Source organism: Peromyscus californicus, unplaced genomic scaffold, assembly GCF_007827085.1.
Source record: "Peromyscus californicus insignis strain IS unplaced genomic scaffold, ASM782708v3 Scaffold_13__1_contigs__length_99412109, whole genome shotgun sequence".
Classification (NCBI taxonomy): Eukaryota; Metazoa; Chordata; class Mammalia; order Rodentia; family Cricetidae; genus Peromyscus; species Peromyscus californicus.
Window position 1 is genome coordinate 94,668,825 of NW_026294424.1, and position 17,768 is coordinate 94,686,592.

General features: G+C 43.5%; 1 protein-coding gene across 1 annotated transcript; it reads left to right on the forward strand.

Moving 5' to 3' along the window:
- Nucleotides 1–2,068: 2,068 nt before the first annotated feature.
- On the forward strand, nucleotides 2,069–12,657 carry Dmp1 (dentin matrix acidic phosphoprotein 1). Its single transcript, XM_052736005.1, has 6 exons — nucleotides 2,069–2,154; nucleotides 6,265–6,339; nucleotides 6,804–6,851; nucleotides 8,911–8,943; nucleotides 9,114–9,158; nucleotides 10,472–12,657. Exons 2-6 carry the CDS (start codon nucleotides 6,286–6,288, stop codon nucleotides 11,759–11,761), a joined length of 1,470 nt encoding a protein of 489 aa, XP_052591965.1. The 5' UTR covers nucleotides 2,069–2,154; nucleotides 6,265–6,285; the 3' UTR covers nucleotides 11,762–12,657.
- Nucleotides 12,658–17,768: the final 5,111 nt, after the last annotated feature.

Consider the following 17,768-nt stretch of genomic DNA (forward strand, 5'->3'; position numbering starts at 1 on the left):
GCCCATCGCTGTGCCCTGCTCACTGGCACAGACAATTCAAGCCTCAGGCAGTTTTGTCCTCACTCAATTTGTGTTTTGTGGGACTGGCCTGCCGTACAGTAGACTTATCTTAAAGCCCACCTCGGCATTTCCTGTTCTCTGCACGTCTACCCTGACCTTCAGATCGTGACGTAGAGTCTATGTTCTCTTCTGAATCTGATTTGTGACCAATAGAATGTGGAGAAAATGACATTCTGGGTAGCTGTTAGGGCCCTGCCACCATATTGTGAGAACACCAACCTATGCGGACAGTTCACAGCCAGAACACAGTGGTGGTTCTTGCTGAGATTCCATGGAACAACCCCTTGAAGGGGCTATCTTGGAAGTCAATCCAGTCAAACTCCCAGATGACTCCAGACTCCTCTGTAAGAGACAATAAACTACCAGCTGTTTTCAAATACAAAGTATAGGATAGTTTTTTTTTTTTTGTTTAATGCAGCAGTAGATAATAAAACATCCAATTTTGTTTTAACTATTGTCTCATTTTTAGTTATCTAGCTAGTTCTCTGTTTGGGTGTGGAGATTTGGAGAGTCTAAATGTCCTCTTCCCAAGTCTTCCCAGAACTACTCTTGACCTAAGATTATACAGTTTGTCTAGGATAGACTTCAGGCAGGATCGTGGAGCCACCAGGAAGTGTAATTCAGAACAGAACAGAACAGAACAGAACAGAACATGTGTCATTTAGAGCTTCGCTCCATGAACACTATCCTTCTAACCAACTCTGTGTGAAAATAGACCCCTCCCCCACACATCCTGCTCCTGCCCCCTGCCCAAGGCCCTCCAGATCCTGCCCCCTGCCCAAGGCCCTCCAGATCCTGCCCCTGCCCCCCCCCCCACTTTAAGTTCACACTGAGTAAGTCTAATAATCTACATATTTGAAAATGGTTTCCAGGTTGTTGTTTCTAAAAAAAGTCAATGAGTTGTGCAGGCACTTCAGTCAAGGTAATTGTATACCTCAATTCATCCATTCATTCAAAACAAAATATTTACTGAGTACTTATGATGACCCAAGAGCTGTCCCATGTATTAGGGGCATTGTGGCATTGCGTATCCTTCAGTTAACAAAGCAAGCATCCTTACTCTTGGGGAAATTAAAGCCTGGAGGCGTATATTATATCATTCAAGTGTTTATTTAGTGGTATGCTATTGTTATTTGAGTATGCTCCTGAGCAGGTGCCAAACCCACTTCCAGAACCCTCAACCAACTTCAGTACACTCCTCAGGAAGAACTCTAGTAAGCAGTGTTTATTCATTTCATTTCATTTTTGGTGATGAAGTCGACTCTCCTGGCAAAACTTCTTTGGATGCGATCCACCTCGCTAGCATTCCTCTAATCCAGTTCTGATTTCAAAAATTACTAAAATGTGCTAAGTAGTTTCAGGGGATAGTGGAGGATTAAATTCTTTTTTGTTGGTAAAAATAAAAATTACTTGAGGGAGGTACTTTAACATTTCCTATTCACATGAAACTGTGCGTATATGGCTTCCTTAGATCTGTAAGAATTTGGAGTCTCTGTGTACAGATGGGGTAAGGGGTGGGTAGAGACTGTTAGAAGAAGAGAGGAAATAAAAGCCCATATTCTCAACACTAACAACTTAAGAAAATCTAAACCTTGAGTAGCTTCCCTCATGTACTACCTGGAAATATGCATCAACAGGAAATTTTCTGCCCCTCTCAGGCTCTCCTTTTCCCATCCCTGGGTCTGCTGGGGTCAGTTAGTGGGCGGGAGACATTGTCATTGTTTGTGATGTCCACAAGCTTGCATGGATGTGAATGACATATATTTAGAAAGCAAAATGAAGCTTTAGGAAGATCTTCAATTTAATGGGAACTAGTCTAGTCATTTGAGAACCACAAGAGCTTTTTAGAGAACGGCCACTATGCCAGCTGGAGGAAGCGGGGGTGGATGGGGTCCCGGTGACACCTCTGATGTCAGTCCCCACCAGCCTGGGGCTGATTGGCTTCTGAGGACCTGCAGCAGAGTTTAAATTCTGCACTGTTAGGCTGGTCGGCACTCAGAGCAGCAGCTGGAGAGCCGCTTCTTCGAGATTCCTCTGTGAGAACTTCAACTTGTTTTTTGACCTTTTGGGAAAAGACCTTGTGAACTAGAGAGGGTAAGACATTTTCATCACTCCATTTTTTAAAGTAACTTTTGCTTTGGTGTTTGAAAAATATGAAATATGTACATATTACAAAGTATTGATTCTCAGAGGAGGGTGTGGAGAGCTAAGCTTTGAGGAAAACAGATTCTTATTTTTGTTTTTGTGGTCAATGTCACAGGAGAAAATGATATTAAAATGACACGTTAAGTCAAAGAAGCCAGGTGTTTTCCTGGCAATGCTTTAATTGGATCTCTGTATAATTACTTCTGAAAGAGAAAGTTTACTAAACAGGGGCTGATGGGAAAGTCTCCTTGGAGTTTAGCTTTAATTAATCAAACTCTTACATGTAGATGTGAAAGTGCGAAAGGATCTAAATTTGTGTGGCAGGAGTTTTAAAACACAGCCATGTAAATTAAACAGCATGTAGCCTTTCAGAGAACAATGGTAGTCATTATGAGTTGTGTATGCAATTGAAAGGTGATGCCAAGACCATTGGGATGAACCGAGCATATGATAATTATGGTGTGTATTTGGGTAGCTGGATAGTCACGTTAGTATAATGCTTTGTATGCAGCTTCAATAAAGATTGAGTGGGATTCTAAATGTAATTTAGAACATTTTCTAGGACAGTTCACTCAGGTACACACACACACACACACACACACACACTCACACATTCCCATCAGACATGATTTTATTCTCTACATTTACACCACCTCATCAATAGCTGGAGTATCTGTCCACCACAGAGAGTGGTCAAGCCATGTGCTCCTTATGACATCTAGAAGATGCTGCATGGAGGAAGCAAGTTGTCCTCTTCAAGAGCGATGACTCCTGGTTACCTCAAGTTTCTGATTAACTGACACTATTGTGGCCTATCCTACCTTAATCTTGTTGATTAAAAACATGTGAACAAACAATTTTCTAAAGGTTATTTAGTCAGTTTACTGTTCACCAAATGGTGATGTGGATCAAGGTGTCTCAGATGTGTAGAGGTTTCTTGTTTTTAAACTACCTATATTTGGGGCACTTCATGGTTATCCCACTGTGGATGAAGGTGTATAAAAGTGAGTTGACAGCAATTGTCCTAGAGGTAATCACAGTCACAGGAAAGATAGGGAAATTTTATTTACTCATTTAGTGCTTTGAATTCTAATAGAATATACATTCTGATCAAATTCCACTTTATTTTCAAAGAGTAATGGTGAAGAAATTAAAGTAGGCACTGATTAGTTGATTGTAGTAATAACATTTTTTTTACTTTTATAGTATAATAAGTATTGTTTTTCAGCACCTAGAACAGTGCCTGGTACATTGGCTGTTCTTAACAACTATTTCTCAATGGCTAATAAGTAAATATATTGTTAGTTAGTATTCTCAAGGTTAACAACAAGAAGAAAATACACCTAAGTTATTTTCCAAGGGTTTAAAAAGAGCCTGTGACTCTCCACTCTGATTTCTTTTGTCCATCCCTTCATTTCAGTTTACACAAAGATCTGTACCTTACGAGTGAAACTCAGCTTTGAGGAAATTCTAAAACAAGTTGCTTTACTTAACATAGAGTTTTGGACATACTTGGAAACTAGACGACAGTCCCTTTCCAGACCCTGACTACTAGATCTTTTCAACTCTGGGCTAACCATTCAGAGGGCAGAAAGACACTAGTACAGTGACTTCCGAATAGATGAGTCAAGTCATGGCCATTGAGTTCCCTCACTTGAGTGCTCTTGTGAAATGACCATATATTGAATGCAGAGATCCTCTCACTAGGTATTGAAGGAGAGAGCTTGTGGCTCTGGACTCAGGATATACACATGGGCCTGTAGCTACCCGGTTAACCTGTTAACACAGAATCTTCTACTCTTTCTTGGAGAGTAGCTAAAAAGTTCACAGAAGTTTGGTGTTTTCATTTGGAAATATACTTCACAAAAACATCATTAGCACAGCAAAAGTACTTATTGAAGACCCAACATAGGTTTTAACATTTGATTTTCTTCAATGGGGCTATGTTCTCTAGGAGCCAACATCAGCTCTCCTACGACACTAGGTTGTCTTGTTTTGGATTCCAGTCTTCTACTGGGGGAAATTACTGTTTTAGATTGGGATGTAAATGGTATTTCTAGAGGCCTGAGCAAGTAAGTGCGTCTTCCTTATGCTTCACACAACTCCACTCCTGAGAAACTTCAACAACGATGCCTGGTGGAAACCCACCCACAACCTTTAGTGGTTCAGAGAAACTACATATTGCATCTCCACATTTTGTTATTAGGTAATAGAGAAATGAAAGGAAATGCAAGAGAACTCAGTTGTCACTGATGTTTTCTGTGATATTTGATAGAGTTATGAAGTTATAACTCTCCTCAAATTGTAAAGGAGATTTGCATAACTTTCCTTCGCCTGGGAAGTCAAAGCTATTGACATGCAGTTATTTTGAGAAAATTGTATTTGGGAATTTTTTTAAAACTTTTTCAAAAGAGTGGATCTAAGAACTTTTAAAAAATGCTTTGATTGTAAGAAACCACATCTGTTGAATTAGACTTATTTTAGGTACAGTTGAAGATTTTTTAATATGTTCTTCCCAGGTGATATTAGGTAAAGAACTTAAGAATAAATTAATATGTAGTATGTAAAATTATAATAAAGAAAATATTTTTTAAAATTCCCGTCTTATACTAATAGATAGGCAAAGGTGAGAATCTATGGCTTAAATGTCTTTTCACTTTATAACATGTATTTATATATAAAGAAAGAAACTAATGAATAGGGAGTCTGAAATGAACTTGCAGAATTTTTAAAAGCACATGAAAGTAAATCAAGTATGTCTGTCAGAGCAGCTGTGAGGGTTTACTACCACCGGAAAATCATTTTCCTTCAAAGTGTCTTGATAGCTTTTTACATCAGCGTTGGGTAGGTCTGTGTTGACATGAAGGACAAATTATTTTTGAAACCAGTGGTTCACAAAGTTTGAAATGAAGTGCAGCTTGATTTGGGCTGTTTCTCTCAATGTGACTCACAAACGTACCCCAAACCTCCAGTCTTCTCCAGACCCTTCCTTGCTATGAAGGACACCTAAGAGAATTTAGCATAGTCATGTATAATGTATGACTGAATGCACCACAGCAGGCAGTAAGAGCTTTCTGCGGCTGTAATATGAAACCTGCCCCAGCGCGTGGCTTGAAGACCAAAACAAAACGTGCAAAACCAAGTTATTTTTGTCTAGACTTTATTATATAGCTATAAAAATGGCTGAGCACACGCACACGCGCACACACACACACACACACACACACACACACACACACACACATCCACACACATCCACACACATACACATGGGGGAGAGAGGGAGGGAGGGAGAGAGACAGAGAGACAGAGAGAGAAAGAGGTGTTAATTTTAGGGGAATAAGCTGGCTAGGTTGCTCTGTAATACTACACCGCAGAACTATTATAAATTCTTATTAATATTAAATTATTATTTATATTCATCTGGAAACTTCTCTATTCTCTCTCTTTAAACCATTTTCTCATTTATATCTTATGAATTAGTAAAGAAATGTTTGTAGGTGTCCTCTTTGAGGTATTTTTTTGTCTCTGAAGAGTGAGGTTTTCGTTGACATTTTAAACAGTTTTATGGAGGTGTAATTTATATTGTACTTCCTCTGTTTGAAGCATACGGTACTTTTCAGACGTGAATGTTTACCATAATCCCTTTAAGGATATTTTCATCACCTACAAAAGACATCTGCACCTCCCAGTCATCACTTCTCAACACCCCATCTTTCTAAGCCCTGAAAACCACGAATCCGCTTTCTTCGCCTAGAGCTTTGCACATTTTAGACCCTTTATATGAATGAGTCATACAACTGTGTTTTTGTCTATCTGTCTCCCTCTCAATCTGCATAGCTGTCAAGGCTCCTCTACTTTGCAGCACATATCAGTGCTTTGTTCTATTTTGTGGTCAAATGCTGTTCCATCATATAGATGCAGCACGAATCCTCTGTCCACTTATTCATCAGAAGATGAAGATATTTAAGAGGGCTTTTTGATAGGAAAAACAAAGTACAAATGAAAGCATCCTGGTTTCTGTATCATGAAGTGAAACATCCATGACTTTCATTACAGGTGGAGAGATCACATGCAAATATGAAGACTGGTATCCTACTTATGTTCCTGTGGGGGTTAGCCTGTGCCCTCCCAGTAAGTATAATGGTAGAGATATCACCCTCTTATACTGAAAACAACATTGTTTTCAGTGACTATGAACCAGGTGGTTGTGCATCCTTCAGTAAGATAAGAACAATAGTCATTTGTTTAGGAAGCTTTAAACATCAGCCAAGTCACTTCTTATTCTGTTCACCTCCGTTCATACAGCTATGATTCTCATCTTTTTCCTCATAGCAATGGTCTTCAAAGCGTCACCTCTGAGTTGTAGAATCAGCATTAATTAGGCATCTGTTAGAAATTCGCATTCTTGAATTTCACCTCAGACCCACTACCCAGATTCTCTGAGAATGGATATAGAAAGCTGAGTTTTAGCAAGACCCCCAGTGGTCCTAAATGGGCTAAAAGTCACCTATCACTGCTCCCCAGTATATGAAGGGTTAATAATTGCTGCCTTGGGAATTCCCCCGTGGGTTTATTGTGTCTATTCTTCTTTCTAGGTTGCCAGGTATCAGAATACTGAATCCGAGAGCTCAGAAGAGTGGATGGTAGGTAGAAAATAAAACACTCTGAAATATTTTCATTTTAATATGTGATTAGTATAACCTAGTTGACTCAATGGCAAATGATAAAACTGGCGATAACTCAAAAGCATGTAAATACCAGGTAGTAAGAACTATGACTTTTAGTCCATTTAAGGAGATAATGCTTCAGTTCCCACGTAGTGTAATTTGATGAGGAAACCTTTTTAAGTTCTGTTTTTATAATGATGGGGACCACAGGACATGGGGATGACTAACAATGACCCTGCTGTTCTTGAGAGACCGGAACTTGAAGTCTGCAGACAAGAGCTGTCTAGAAGGAAGGAGTAGAGAACCCGGGAATGAGGGAAGAAAGATGAAAAGACACTAGAGTCCTTGTACGATGGTGATGTTGACTGAGTGCTGAACTCTCAGTCGCTTCATGGTTGCCAATTACCAGTCACGCAAGAACCGCTGCTGGGCAGAGTTCTGACTGTTTCGTATGACTCCTATTTCTCATTTTCCCACCAACACAATGAACTAGGTGTATTTTATTTCCACTGTAATCAGCAGAAATGGAGGCACAGGGATTGATGTAGTCTGTCCAGGGTATATTCTTAACCAACTCTAGAGGAAGACCTTACATTAGCGACACTGTGGCTGAAGGGTCTACATTTTTACTTCGTATGATAGATCACAGCCGCCTCTCATCCCCCTGAGAAGGGAGCCAGGCCCAGGAGGTCTGCACTTCTTGAGACTGGTGCTGCATGTCAAGGTTAAAGACTAACTCAGAGTGCTTTGCACATCGCTTGGCTTCCTGTTGGCTTTTTTATAGGATGCAGCTTGGGCCCAACACTCTCACTATTTACCAAACAAAGTCAGAAGCCTGGAGTTGGGTCCTGGCCCTGCCTAGGGCAAGAATAGAGATTGCAGGATATACTATGAACTTTTGTCCATTGGCTGACTGATTTAAAAGCATCCATTGTAAATCTTCTCTCTCATTTAAACAGAGACTTACAACTTGCCTTGCTCTCAAATCATGGGAAAGACACCAATGTTTTGCTCTCTTCTGGTAATTCCAAGCAATCGCTGACTGGAGTAGTTTGCAGTTGGGCCTGCTTGCTGCGTCCTGGAGCAAAGACAAATGTTCACAGCACCTTTCTCTGACATTCCCCAGACTAGCACTGTTGAGAGGCAGGTGGAAGATATGCCAGTAGCAACTGTCCCCTTTCTGTTTAGTGCCTTGGGTGTGTCCCATGGGACTTCTCTGTGTTTAGGAGAAGGAGAAGAGCAGAGATGGTGGGATAGAGGACCAGGCAGATGTGCCCAGCAGTTCTTAGGCTTCTCATGAGACCTGGGGAAGTGAAAGAAATCGCAACTGTGACCGTTGCAGTTACATTTAACATTGATGTCATTGTCCTCTGCAGACTCCACAAAGGGCTGAATGGCTTTCTCAATTCAATCCTGTCTATTCCTGAATTTTGTAAGGTGGAAATACTCAAAATGGATTGTTTCTTTGGTCTATATCACACTGAACAGTATCAAAGATGTCCCCATGCCATTGGCTGAATTCACTCTCAGCCATCTCGTAGTGTCACGCAGTGCGTGGTCATTTTCTTAGCGTATGAATAAGAAACTGTCAGTCAGTTCAAGAGTTGCCCACTCTTCCAGATATAAGCAGCATTCCAGATTACCGGAGCCTTAAGAGGTTCCTGGACACGTGACTGGCAATGCCAACACCAAGATGGCTGTTTTGAAGGTCAAAGCCAGGAGGCAGCGAGTTAACTGAGACTGACTCTGGATTCTGAGTCCCAGTGTTGTCCTATATTACATTTCCTTTGCTTGTAGGAGCAGCCAACTTCAGAGCAGACGTAGTTGGAAAGGTGTCAGAAATACAGGATTCTTCCATATCTATTTCAACATATCTCAGGTTTTTACATGTTTTGCCTCAGATTTTAGACATTCTATTATAATATAAGAGTATGACACATACCCCTCAAATTTAAAAATCACCGGAAATGATTGTAAATATTTGCAGCGACATAACTACTCCTGGAGAATAACCGGCTTTCCTTTCCTCACACAGGGCGGTTTGGCTCAGTCACCACCACCCCCCACGGTAACTCTCTCTCTTATTACTGTCATGAATGTCTCGTGAAGTAACTTTAGTGCTCTGTCTCCTTTCACCGTTCTGAAAGCAGTGAATACAAATGTCGGGCAAGTGATGCGTATCATATTTTTCCTTGGAAATTACAGAAGGGAAATAAACATTTTTCTTTTCCCTTTCAGAACAGTGAGTCATCAGACGAGACTAAAGTTAGCTCAGAGGAACAGGTAATTAAACAGGCTTCCTCAGCTTCTCTGGCTCCTTAGGACTCAAGGGAAAATGATGGGAGATTAAATTACCTGGCAACGGTTCTAAATATAATATTTTCTAACCATTGGTTATGCAGGATAAACAGTCCCATAAAATAAAAAAGGAAAAGTGAGAGAAGAAAATTCAAATGTGAACATATTGTTCCTTTGTTTTTTATCACATGAGATGTTGTGTCCCTAAATGTCCTTCTTCGTCTAAAAAAAAAAAAGACAAAACAAGGGGAAAACCAAAACAACTGAAAACACACACACACACACACACACACACACACACACACACACACACATACACACACACACACACACACATACACACTGCACACGTTGACCATGTTAGATAAGTAACGACTTTAATAAAAACAACTGCTCTAGGGGTGCCTGTCTCTTTAAGACAGTTCCAATGTGATCCTGGGGGGATAAGAAAGGCAGAACTTTTTCATTTAAAGGTATCGTGTGTGTGTGTGTGTGTGTGTGTGTGTGTGTGTGTGTGTGTGTGTGTGTGTGTATGTGTGTGTGTGTGTGTGTGTACTTGGTAAGCGAGGGCTCTACCACCGAGTGAGTGATCTCCCTAGCTCTGTTCTGTTGTTACGCTCAGTCCTGTGAGTACTCAGCAGATGCAGGAGTGTGGCTCTTTCTGAAGTGCAGACTCCTTTTGTACCCTATACAGGGCCAAGTCTAGGAGATGAGTCTTTAGCCTCCTTATCCTTATTTACTAGACTTTCATCAAAGACCTTACAGAAATTCAAAACCATAGCATTTGGGAAAATGCCCCTTTAGGGGAGAGTTTGTGATTTATTGACTTAGGATTCTCTCATTTCTCAAGGGTGGGTAGAAACTGCTGCTGAAGAAAGGTGTGATGCATCATACATGAGGCAGTGTAGGGCTGCAGCGGTGAGGGATGCGCCATATACAAGAGAAAGTACCTAGGTACGGTGGCTCATGTCTGCAATCCCAGCACGCAAGCAGTTGAGGCAGGAGGATCACCGTTAGTTTAAGTCCATCCTGGGCTACACAGTAAGTTCAAGGTCAGTGTAGCGTGCGTTACAGGATAAAATACTGGAGAGAGAGAGAGAGAGAGAGAGAGAGAGAGAGAGAGAGAGAGAGAGCAGAAAGAAAGAATTCACTTGAGTTTCAACCTATTCCTCCTTCTCACTTAAGTTCTGATAGCGATGTGGGAACACATGGAGGAAAAGCGGAAAGAGCCCATCTTTAGATAGCTCCCTCTCCCTCAGCTTCTGGACACTGACTGCAGCTGTTTACCTTGACTTCAGGCGAACGATGACCCCAGCGACAGCACTGAGTCTGAAGAGGATGTGGACTCTGACGGTGACCAGCATGCTTACAGACCCGCGGGTGGTCTCTCTAAGAGTGTGGGGACAGAAGCTGATAAGGAAGATGACGAAGATGACAGTGGAGACGACACCTTTGGTGACGAGGACAACGGCCCAGGACCTGAATGGGGAGGACGCTCCAGACCGGACAGTGATGAGGACTCGGCAGACACCACACAATCCAGTGAAGACTCTCAAGAAGACCATGCCCAGGATGCCCCCAGTGACAGCAGGGACCGTGAGGATGAGGCAGACAGCCGGCCTGAGGCCGGTGACTCCACTCAGGCCAGCGAGAGCGAGGAACATTGGGTAGGAGGGGGCAGTGAGGGGGAGAGCAGCCATGGGGACGGCTCTGAGTTTGATGATGAGGAAGGGATGCTGAGTGATGACCCCGAGGGTACCAGGAGCGACCGGGGCCACACCAGGATGAGCAGCGCTGGCATCAGGTCAAAAGAATCCAAAGGGGACCAGGAGCTCACGAGCGCTCGGGATCCGGACGACAGCCAGTCTGTGGAATTGTCCAGCAGTAAGTCCTTCAGAAGGTCCCAGGTCTCCGAGGAAGATGACAGAGGTGAGCTCCCAGACAGCAGGAGCAGGGAAACCCAGAGTGACTCCACAGAGGACACCGTCTCCAAGGAGGACACAGCCGAGAGCCGGTCCCAGGAAGACAGTCCAGAGGGACAAGACACCAGCAGTGAGTCCAGTGAGGAGGCCGGTGGGCCGTCCCAGGAAAGCAGCAGTGAGTCTCAGGAGGGGGTGGCCGGCGAGCCCAGGGGTGACAACCCAGATTACACCAGTCAGGCGGGCGACCGAGACGACAGCAGCGAGTCCAGTGAGGAGGACAGCCTGAACACACTCTCCAGCTCCGAGAGCCGGTCCACGGAGGAGCAAGCCGACAGCCAGTCCAGCGAGAGCCTCGGACTGTCGGAGGAGAGTCAGGAGTCGGCCCAGGATGGGGACAGCTCCAGCCAGGAAGGCCTGCAGTCCCAGAGCGCATCAGGGGAGAGCAGGAGCCAGGAGAGCCAGTCTGAGCAGGAGGAGAGTGACAGTGACTCCCGGGACAGCAGCAGGTCCAAAGAGGACAGCAACTCTACAGAGAGCACATCGAGCAGTGAGGAAGACCGCCACCCCAAAAACATGGAGGCAGACGGCAGGAAACTCACAGTCGATGCGTACCACAACAAACCCATCGGGGACCAGGATGACAATGATTGCCAAGACGGCTACTAGCCTCAGCCTGACCCAGGAAGGGCTCTCACAGGAGGGGGTCTTGGGGGCCAAGAGGAGGGAGTTCGCTGCAACTGTAACTTATGGTTTGATCAGACGTAAAGCCAGGACCTTTTCTTTCTGTGAGGAATGGCTCACGTTACTCTGTTTCCTAGGGAGTTGAAGTAATGTCGGAACACGATGTAGGAACACACACAGGGAGAGTGAACAAAGGAAGGTGTGCTCGCAGTGGCCTCACAGATGGAGTTGCCCTGACTCACTCACCCGACAGTTACTGGGGTTCTGTGAAGCACCAGGCACAGCACTAGGGGCTGGGGACGGGTGGGTGTTTCAGGCTACTTTGCTCCCGAGGAGCCTATAGAGAGACAGGCAAAACGGAAACATTAAAGAGCACCAGTGAAGGGGGCCCATGCCATGGCAGAGGTCTGCAGAGAATGTGTGGGGCACAGCAAGGGGGACCAGCTTCGCCCTGGAGAACTAGAGGGTTTCACGGCCGCAAAGCCTGAGTTGGAGGGTTCCATAGAATCTCTCAGCTGAAGACAATATAAATTCTATTTATTCTTGAGGGAAACAGTATTAAATCTTATTCAATCAATGTTTAGCTTGTAAAGGAGTTCTCAAGCCATGGCACAATGGGTTATCTTGGATAAATATTTTTTTTTCCCCAATTCATTTACCCCATTCAGTGCTTTTGTGGACCTTCTGTAAACACTGCCTTATTGATGATGATATGGATAATTTGGTGGGGAGATAGGAGAAAAAAATAATTTTAACAAGGTTGTATAGCTTTATTTTTTTCCCCAAACTATCCAGAGTCTTTTACATGTGTTGCACATAGCAACATTCTGTACATAGGACTCGACTGTTTTTTGTTTTTTTGTAATTTTTTTTTGTCAAGTGCTATTGAAGTTTTACCTCATGAAAAAGTATTTGTTTTGTAATAAAGATAATAATACCCAGAGGAATTGTGTGCTTATTTATTATGGTGCCTTTGATTATTAGGATATAAATCATGGTAGGCAATTCTTTCTCTGCAACATTTCTGATTATTTTATTTTATTAAGATAAACATATTTTTCTTTAATTACTTCATGAAAAATTTCTTTGTAATTGAGGTAGCAGTATGATAAAAATGATATGTTGAAGAGGGCCAGAGAGACAGTTTATTGGGTAAGAGCTCATCCAGCTTATGTAGAGGACCTGAAGTTGGGTCCCAGCACCCACGTTTGGTGGCTCACAACTGTCCGTAACTCCATCTCCAGGGTGCTCTTATGCCTCTAGCCTCCAAGCACACCTGTACTCATGTGCACATACCTCCTCCCCCCCCACATACATATACATAACTGAAAACAAAGATGTATGTGTTTGTGATAATGCACTAAATACACCTGCTACAGATAAGGAGGGGAGATTGGATTCTTAGCTTTGGTATGAGGCCACATCAAAAGCTTAGGATGTTTGAGATCAGTATTAGTTCTTACTGTTCTTCCAGAGGCTCATCTGCGTATTCTAGAAGGTCCAAGAAAACAAAATCCTGAAGCATTTGTATCTGGGAGGGAAACATTTCACCTTGGCACTTCTGGCTGACTGGTGTGTTTACCCTTGGATGCACACTGCAGGACATGTGGATTTCCCCACCACTGAGCTAAAAGAATCCAGACTTAGGTGTGATGCCTTTATCTTTCCCTGCAAAGATCAAAGCTGTGTTCCTTTGAGGATATATACATGCATGCATATACACATCTAAATATGCATGTGCATTCTCTGGTCCTTCCCTTTGAGATTTTAATTTAGGGCGTCTGGAGCATGACCTGGAATTATTCTGCTATACCCCACTCACACATGTATGTCTGGGTTCTAGGCTCCTTGTAGTGATTGTCAGAGTTCCTGTGAACTCACAGCTCCTTCAAAGACAATTGTCCCATTCTGGGGCCTCTTAGGTGCTTGAGGCATAGGTGACAGTATTTTGAAAACTCATTAAGACAGGTTAATATTCATCCTCACTAATATATATATATACATATATATGTATATATACATATATAATATGATACAACATGTATCTATATAGTAACAACACACGAATGTATTTGTAATTGCATAGTATTCTGTTTCTTAACTCAAATATTGAATGTCTTTTACTAGCTGAAGATAAAAGTATTTACTGGGCTTTAGAATGATTGTACCTTACTGGCTTTTAATTTTATTCATTTATTATTTAATATTATTCAGATGAAATTGATTTTAGACTGAGTTATCAATGTGACATTAAAAAGTACGTAAAATTCAGTTAAAATCAGTAAAATGTTGGCCTTTGGAAATGTAGGCAATGGCCGGGTGGTAGTGGTGCACGCCTTTAATCCCAGCACTCGGGAGGCAGAGCTAGGTGGATCTCTGTGAGTTCGAGGCCAGCCTGGTCTACAGAGCGAGATCCAGGACAGGCACCAAAACTACACAGAGAAACCCTGTCTCGAAAAACAAACAAACAAAAAAAAAGAAAGAAAGAAAGAAAGAAAGAAAGAAAGAAAGAAATAAAGAAAGAAAAAAAGAAAATGTGGGCAAAGAAGAGATTCCTCACTGTGCAATCCACCCTGCAGGAAGTTAAACTGTTTCATGGCCTGATACCACTTGGTAAATTATGACATCAAGAACTGCAATTATTCATCAGAACTTTAATTCATGCACAGCCCATGTTGCTGTTATGAGTGATCATGGGAACACGAGATGAGGATGTAAATAACCCACTTCTGTGCCACTGCACTATCCAATGACGGTGGCTCCCGGGCCTGCCTGCAGCCCACCTGAGGGGGTTTATAAAGTCTCTGCTCTGGCTCCATTAATAAAGTTCTGGGGTTAGAATCAGCCTGGGGTTAGTTTGGGGTTTGATGGTGTTTTAAGGTACCAGGTCATTGTAAAATGTAGCCAGTGTAGAGAGCTTGTACTATCCTATAATAGTCCATTCTGGAACCTTCTCACTATTGTTAAGCCTGAGTACAGGTGAAGAAAAACCCTAAACAAATTATAACCCTATTTCACTTGATGGATTGGACCCCGGCTCCCCACTAGCCCTAACCCCCTGTCCTCCCTGCTCCTCAGTTTTACAGGCAGGCTTGATTCCCCTGGCAAGAAGTTAGCCAGAGCAGCCTTTTGGTATCTCTACGTGCACCTCATTAGCTCCCAGATGATAACAATTACGACACAGCCCGTCATCAGAAAACAAACAAGGATGTTTTGCCTTTTGAGAAACTGCCTATGGCAGGTTTAGTTAAGGGGGGGGGCTCCCCTGAGTTTTCCTCTCCCTGCTTTTCCATCAGCGCTGGCTTCATGGTCAAGATAAACCAGGATTTACATGTATACAAGGTCTCCCTCTGCCTTTGTACCAGGACACACCGGACAGAAATCACAGCCAGAGAAGTGTCTTCAGGTTAGAGGGCCCCCGGTCAGAAAGCCCTTCTGCCTTCGCACAGATCCTGACTACGGTTTGAGACAACTGAATAAACATGAAGGGACTGCTCAGAGGCCTCATTGTGTGGCTGACATGAAAGGAATGCTGCCGCCCTCTTGTGTAACACAGTCCGGCCTTGATAAACGATAGGCCTGCAGATCTGCTGGAAGTTCCCCGGCGGTAAGAAGGCCCTGTGAGCCCGAACTGACCTACTCTGGTGATGGGATGGCCAAACACCCTAATTGTTGTACTAGAAACCTCATCCAACTACTGAGGGATCTGGATGCAGAGATCCATGACTAGGCCCCGGGTGGATCTCTGGGAGTCCAATTAGCGAGAATGAGGAGGGTTTATATGAGCGAGAGTTGTTGAGACCAAGGTTGGATAAAGCACAGGGACAAATGGCCAAATGAATGGAAACACATGAACAATGAACCAATGGCTGAGGGGTCCCCACTGGATCAGGCCCTCTGAGTGGGTGAGACAGTTGATTGACTTGATCTGTTTGGGAGGCACCCAGGCAGTGGGACCAGATCTTGTGCTCATTGCATGAGTTGGCTGTTTGAAACCTGGGGCCTATGCAGGATTGTTTGGCTCGGCCTGGGAGGAGGGGACTAGACCTACCTGGACTGAGTCTACCAGGTTGACCTCAGTCTGTGGGGAAGGCTTTGCCCTGGAGGAGATGGGAATGGGGGGGGGGTGTTGAGGGGAAGGTGAGGGGGACGGGAGGGGGGAGAACAAGGGAATCCGTGGCTGATATGTAGAACTGAATTGTATTGCAAAATAAATTAATAAAAAAAAAAAAAAGAAAAAAAAAAAAAAAAAAAAAAAAAAAAAAAAAAAAAAAAAAAAGAAGGCCCTGTGAGCCTAGGGGAAGGTGAACCACCACGGGTCACTATCGCTTTATTGTCTCACCCCATCTCCTCCCTGTGGTGGGCTTTGCTCTACCCCCACCCTGGCCGGCCAGACTATGTAGGTTTATATTCCTCTGTGCTTTGGAAAGGCCGGAGTGCAAGTAAGGGGGGCACAATTCGTCTTCAGCTGCGTCAGTCTGGAGCCCTCGAGGGACTGTTTTCCCAGCTCTGTCCCGCATAAGGCCAAAAGGAGGTGAACCTGTCTTCAGCCTTCCCTGCTCCAGCCTTACCAAGGGGAGAGATGATGGAAACAGGGGACCTGGAAGGATGAGGAAGTTCTAGAACAGAGAGCGAAAAGAGGCAGAAACAGAAAGACACAGAAGAGAAGCCCACATGAGACCCCCCTGTTCCCCTGAGGACGGGCTTCCATTTGGGTTGATAATTGTCTTTTGGGGGAAAAAAATGAAGAAGTGTTTCCACCATTTTCTAAAAACTGGGAGTGCAGTTAAGGGGCCCTGCTGGGAGTTTCTCCCCGGAGTATCGTTTGCTTGCTTTGCTTTTCAAACATGAGGAGAGTAACCAGGGCGCCACGGAGGACACAGCTCACTCACCCCAGCACAGAAGGTTCCTGACGTTTCCCGTCGGCAGACAGTTCGGCCTCTTGGCCATGCTCTGTAAGCATCTTCTATAGTTGCAATCAGAGTCATTTTCATTTGCTCATCGTAAACGGTGTCTTTCAGTGTTTTATAGTTTTCACATCATCACAGGCAACCTAAATCATCTGTGGACTTTATTTCTTATTAATAATATTAGTGATAAAGCAGCAAACAGCTTTGTATTAGTATCATTTTGCGACGTAGCATCCTAAGATGACCTGTTCTGGATTAATTAAGTAAAAAGCGCATCCTCTGCTAAAAGTCTGCCACGATGCCCGGCCGTTTACTCCACCAGCCAGTCTGAATGGTGGAGCAACCATGCAGGGTCTGAAGTCTATTCTACTGCATAGCACATTTCACTAAGCTAGATTTCTTGACTTAATGTTAGTAGTTTGGTGGTATCATCTGAGAGTAAAAATGCAACTTACTCAAAGAGAACAGCAATTCCTAAATTGCAGCCTTTCCAGAGTTCAATGTAGACAGTTACAATTTAACAATACCATTATGATTTAAAAGATGAACATTATCATTATGTGTAATTGGAACCCCTCCCCACTTCTCCCTCCCTCCTTCCCTCCTTCCCTCCCTCCCTTCCTCTCCCAGGCTGGCTTCAAGTCCACTGTGTAGCTCAGGCTGGCCTCCAGTTCTTTATCCTTCTCAGACTTCTGAGTACTTGGATTAGCTATGTATGCCACTATATCCAAATCTATATTTCTTTTTCTTTCTTTTAAATAGGATTCTTTATTAAACCTTCAAATCCTGAAACTAAATAACGTTTGATTGAAAATGATCCAGTGTTGTAATTTCTACAAACTCCAGAAGATGGCAGCATTGCCTGCCGTTGTAGCCCCGAAGCTCCTGGCGGCGATCCAGAGCACAGGTGGATGGTCGGTGGTGGACAGACAGAATGCAGTTCAGGCAGTTCTTACACGGGAAGGCCCCATTCCTTTATCTGCCAGCGGAACAAGATCTAGTCATTTAAACTGGATGTAACCTAGCGTTCAGACAGAAGCAGGTCGTTTCCAGAAGATGTGAGATGGCGACACACAGATGCA

Coding starts and splice junctions, on each gene's coding strand:
- Dmp1 (XM_052736005.1), top strand. CDS start 6,286: ATGAAGACTGGTATCCTACTTATGTTCCTGTGGGGGTTAGCCTGTGCC. Junction 8,944..9,113: donor AGTCACCACCACCCCCCACG/GTAACTCTCTCT, acceptor TTTCCCTTTCAG/AACAGTGAGTCATCAGACGA. Junction 9,159..10,471: donor AAGTTAGCTCAGAGGAACAG/GTAATTAAACAG, acceptor CCTTGACTTCAG/GCGAACGATGACCCCAGCGA.